The 5,290-nt window shown below is 44.8% G+C and overlaps 1 protein-coding gene across 1 annotated transcript; it reads left to right on the top strand. All coding sequences in view use genetic code 11, as the record gives it.

Annotated features, from left to right (window-relative positions):
* Positions 1-334: 334 nt before the first annotated feature.
* Positions 335-4,357, top strand: EGR_04889 (Golgi reassembly-stacking protein 2; the record flags this gene model as incomplete). The annotated part of the gene is given in 6 exon segments (XM_024494138.1): positions 335-409; positions 423-503; positions 739-1,023; positions 2,597-2,995; positions 3,196-3,641; positions 4,210-4,357. The coding sequence occupies 6 exon segments, from the start codon at positions 335-337 to the stop codon at positions 4,355-4,357; spliced, it is 1,434 nt and encodes a 477-aa protein (XP_024351527.1).
* Between the last annotated feature and the right edge of the window lie 933 nt (positions 4,358-5,290).

Genomic DNA, 5,290 nt, shown 5'->3' with positions numbered 1-5,290 from the left:
TCATTTTACGCCTTCTAAGAGGCCTTAGGGAGCTTCAAGTTTGCTACAACCTATGCATTTAAGTATCTATATAGTCAAATCTTACACCCTCTGTCATTTTGACGAAATCTAATTTACTCATCAAGGGGAATCATTGCTGTTGTTAATAGTAAGTACTTAAGTTGAGCTATGGGTGCTATCTTTCAAAATTGCCTTGCTTTGAAGATAACAGGTAATGCCAGTATTTACAATAAAGCTTCAAGATCTACCCGTTGGCTTTAAAGCAAATTGACGTGTTTTAATTAATCGCAAGCTCGTGTACTATTTGGAGTAGCTGTACGTTGGTGTTTTCGGAATGGGGTCAGCGTCAAGTAGTCTTGATAGCAGCACGGCTGGGTATCACATCCTAAAGGCATGCCACCTTATTTTTGTACAATTCCTAGGTTCAAGAGGGGTCACCAGGTCAGAAGGCCGGACTTGAGGCATTTTTTGATTTCATAGTGTCCGTCGGTGATATAAGATTGGTGAGTTTCCAGGTTTTTTTGCCAGTTTCAAACTTAGGAAGCACCAGTCTTTTTTGCCATCTGCAGTAACAATTCCTTACGATGGCAGAACTTGGACAACTTTTTCTTGATTTTGCACAAAGTTTAAGTCTCCTCTGTAAAATATGCTTGGTTTTCACAATGCTACAACGAAGCGAAAAGAACGAATCTCACTTTGTTGACTTAGCACTCAATCTATTAATATTAACAGCAGCAGGACAATGAAAGCATCAAGGACGTGTTGGCGAAGTACAAGGACACGCCAATGCAATTGGAGGTGTATTCCTCCAAAACACAGGAATTTCGCGAGGTCACGCTGATTCCCAGCTCTGATTGGGGTGGTCAGGGTCTTCTAGGACTTAGCATTCGTTACTGCTCCTTTAAGGGTGCTAGCGAAAATGTCTGGCACGTGCTTGATGTCTCCCCCGGCTCTCCTGCTGCCATGGCTGGGCTACAACCCTTCTCGGACTACATCATTGGCACTGATGCTCTCCTTACTGATGTGAGTACTCATTTTAAACCAGCCTTGGTTACTCCACATTACGGATATCCGGTTCCCGATTTATTCTCATTTGTTGCTCATTTTCTGTGGTTTTCAGTGTTAAAGTTTTGCTTCTATCATGCTGCATAGTAAAGACTAAATAAGTATGTTGATCCTAACAGTTGTTATTTTTTATGGATCTGATCAAACCTTTGTTGCGTTGGGCCGTAATTTTGGCGCTCGGTGACGTTTTCGCTTCCACGTCACCGAGGCTCGTGACTTTGAGTAAGTACATTCCCCACTCCGTTTTACGACTGTGGGTCTTGCGTGACTTTTAGTACTGCCATATTTTGGTCTCTCAGTGTGCCATATTCTTATCCTTCGATCGACTTGGAATTTTTTTACCTTTCGTGGCTTTCTGTTTTAATTGTGCGAAGGTTAAGCGACTGCGTTATCAGCCATGTATTATCGAATCCTCTTTTTCAGCTCCCCCCAATTGTTACTAATCATTCTCGAGACACGCTAATTCAGCTGAAGCTGTAGCCAGCAGTGTGTGTTTCTTTCACTGAAAGGCCACGACGTTTTGACGTTACAGGAGTTGCCAAGTTTATTTCTAGCTTCTTTTCTTTGGTGGCCATTATGATTAACCTAAAATGCTGCATGTTCTAACTCGTTTTTTTGGGTCTGCGTCTGGTGCGCAGCGAAGGTTATTCTTTTCAAGACGGCTTAAGTATTTAGTACCTATATTGGGTCTTTTAAAATATATTTCTCTGATCAGTTGCAGTAAAATGTGCTATTCTGAACAAACGTTGATCAAGGCAAAAACTTGAGAAAGAACCTCGCTTAGCTCTTCGATGCATTTTTATTTAAATCATGCCAAGTAGAGGTGGTTAAGTGCGCCCGGTATTACGACTTAGTCGTATTCATTCAACGCCAAGACAAATGTAGTTTCTTGTTGATAGATATTGTTTCATCATCAGGACGGGGCCTTTTAAATGTTATTTTAGATTCATTAACTAAGTATCCATCCTGCAAATCTCTCTTCCCTATTTTTTTCTCGTTTATATATCCCTAATTGCCTATTTTTTTCTACATTGGCGCGCCATTTTCCCATCAATGTAATTGAATTTGTAAGATGTGATAGCTAGACGTTGTTAAATCTTGATAAATCTTTTCTCACTCCTATGTGGTTTTTGGAGATAGTTATCACTTATGCTTTGATAGAAAATCAACTTTCGTAACACGTAGTCTTGCGTGGTTATTCTGCTGCTACGCCTTTATCTTTAAAATGATGGGGTGCTTTTTTACGGATCGCGTATTTTTATGATGTACTTAATTATAATGGGTAACAAGACCCTCTTGTAAGCGCCCTTTTAACTAGCCAAACTGGAAACCCTATGTAATAATACGTGCACGCTTGGGGAGTTATGTCGTCGCTCTCATTGTATTCGGTAAAGGTGTTTCTTTGCTTGTTGATTTGATTTGTCTCACTTGCTCAGAGGCTTACCTTGCGATGCTTCTCCGCCTCTCTGTTTATTTACTCATCGAATCCGGAGAAGCTAACTTGGTTTTTAAAAACGCACCTTTTTTTCAGTCGGAGGACTTATTCTCCGTGGTGGAGGCGCACAACGGCCAACCGCTACGGCTCTACGTCTACAACAGCACTACTGATCAGTGTCGTGAGGTGATGCTCATTCCTAACCTTTCTTGGGGAGGTGATGGCATGCTTGGCTGCGAAATTGGCTTTGGCTACCTCCACCGAATTCCCCCACCACCATCATCGGCCCTTAATGGCACTCACGCTCATCCTCCCCTCAGTGCTGCTGCTACTGCTGCTTCGACTTCGGTTACTATGCCAAATAACGGACTGTCAGGTAACCAACCGCCGTATCAGTCGTCACTGCCGTCACAGCAGCCGCCTCTCTGCAATCCGACTTCTCCTCCACCCCCACCTTCTTCTCTTCCGCCGCCACTTCTGTCTCCGCAATTTCCAGTAAGTTGGTTTACTTTGTTGTCATTGAGTAGAGTTTTGTCATTGCCCTTCTGTTCTCGGAATGGTGCTTCAAATTTGAACAATTTTTGGTCTTTCCAGTCAAGTTCCAGAAGAGACCTCTTGAAAGTGCTGCAGAAAATGTAGTCTTTATTTTAGTCTAAAAGGGCTTGAGCAGTAACACCATTCCGTTATATTTTCAGCCGACTGAAGTGACGAATGGTTTACCATCACATCCGCCACCGGCGTACCCATCGGTGGAATCAATAGGCGGAGTGGCACTGGCGCCACCAGCACCACTACCGAGCAATTTGTTTGAGGGTATCACTTTCACTCCACCCTCCACCCCACCCGCCCTTGTTCCGCTCGCGACCGATCGACACGAGGCCCCGGTGGAACCACCACCGCTTTTCACGACAGCACCTCCAGTATCGGTGGAGGCTCAACAACAGATGGCACCGCCTCCGCCTCAGGCACCGCTGACCTCCATATTCGCTCCACCGCTTCAGCCACCTATGCCACCACAGATGCAGTCATCTGGTCCGGCTACTGCGCCAGCTTTCTCAGTCCCGCTTATTCCGACCACCAATATTGCCCCGCCGGGAATGCCACCGATTTCTGTGCAGATGCCTCCCGCCGATCTTTGTACGTCATATACACCCCTCCGTGCCTGTATAATTGATTGTTAACAGCCTAGCTGCCATCAGTGTCAAAGTCGAATGGCGTAAAACCGTCTACTGTTCCATCATCTTACCGCAGGCTTTGTCTTTGGTGCCTCATCTGTTGTGTGGATTTAAGTCGCCAGCGTGGAGAAGGAGAGGATCCATCTCCATGGAAAAGGTTTTCTGTCTCACTTGTAACGGGGCTGGAGCACTTCTGTGTGAAGTGAAGGCGATAATGACTCCTCATCTTGTTTTGTGCTTTGGCGTTGGCAAAATACGCTGCATCGGCAGTGGTGGAGTACTTTGAACCTGACCAGGAGGGCTAATATCGCGAAGAGTAGGTCATGGATCGTGTTTTCCCAAGAGGTTTCTCCCTTTGCAACCCCTTTGCCGCACCTGGATCCTAAACGAATGTAGGCAAATGAAAGAAGAAGAAGTTCCCCAATTCATGAGGTCGCGAATCGTCCGATGGTTTCACCGTAGAGTGAATAAATGACCTCGGACACATCCCACATGATTTCACATTTTTAATCACGACTGTTATGTTTATTTTAGTGACTGGTCAACCACTGGCACCCTAGGCTACGACAGGACGGATGGTCTCCTTCACCTTGCCCTCCAACCCTCCGTCCCGTCCCCACCTTCGTCAATTTTGTTCTTGACTGTCGGTTCGCGTTTCCCCTCCCCCCTTTCCCACCCTTAACTTGGCGTTTTTATTTTCCGTGCCCGCCACTACACGCCATTGTTGCTAGCCTCCTCCTCTTCACCACCTATTATTATTATTCTCCCTTCTCAGCGCACGAAAGGCACGGATGATGGTAATAATAGTGAATGGCTTTCTGAAGGGCTCTGACTTGCTATGAACTCCTAGAAGCAGAAGTGGAAGTCGTTTCGTTGTCCAGCTTTTTCCCACAATAACGCTTTTTGGAGTAGGGTGTCTAAGGGATGCCTAGTGAGGAACTTAGTGGAATAATGGTAACGCAGATTGGATAGTATGAAGGTTTGTGAAGAAGTTGCCTCTACCTTGAACAAGAAGGTTCAAACGAAGAAGGATAATTAAGGCATCAGTTGACTTCCTGACTGACGTGGGTTATGGCTGACCTGTGTATTACCAGTGAATGCTAAAATGTGAACTTGATCCACCAGCTGGCCGCGTTGAATGTGTGTAGTTGGAAAACGGAAGTAGCAGCTCTGTTTTATTCCACAATACCGACATCCATCAGTTGCATCAAATGGTGGTTACGATTGCTGATGTCGCGATGACCCCCGTCTCCAGTGGATGGAAGGTTAATGCATCAGTCCCCGAGTACACAATAAATCTTGACCTAGAATAACTAAAACATCCACAGGTTAGCACGACGTCAGGGATTTTCCACGGCTTCTGTGGGTGGAGTAAATGAGACCCAATAAGCGACTGGAAAATAAAAAAAAAACAATTTTGAAATAATTTCATTTTGAAAGTCTTAAAATTCCACAAAGATAGGAATGAAATGTGGGGTTTTAAGGAAATCCAATCCCATCTCATCTAATCGCCTCCCAATTAAACACCCAAATCCTTCCACAGCTAAGATTAGTGACGGCATTGGATAACTCTTGTGTTGTGATGCCTTGTGGTGATAGGAGTGGCACCTCCGTA

Source organism: Echinococcus granulosus (assembly GCF_000524195.1).
Source record: "Echinococcus granulosus chromosome Unknown EG_S00032, whole genome shotgun sequence".
In the NCBI taxonomy this organism is placed as follows: Eukaryota; Metazoa; Platyhelminthes; class Cestoda; order Cyclophyllidea; family Taeniidae; genus Echinococcus; species Echinococcus granulosus.
This window is presented reverse-complemented; position numbering and strand designations above follow the sequence as displayed.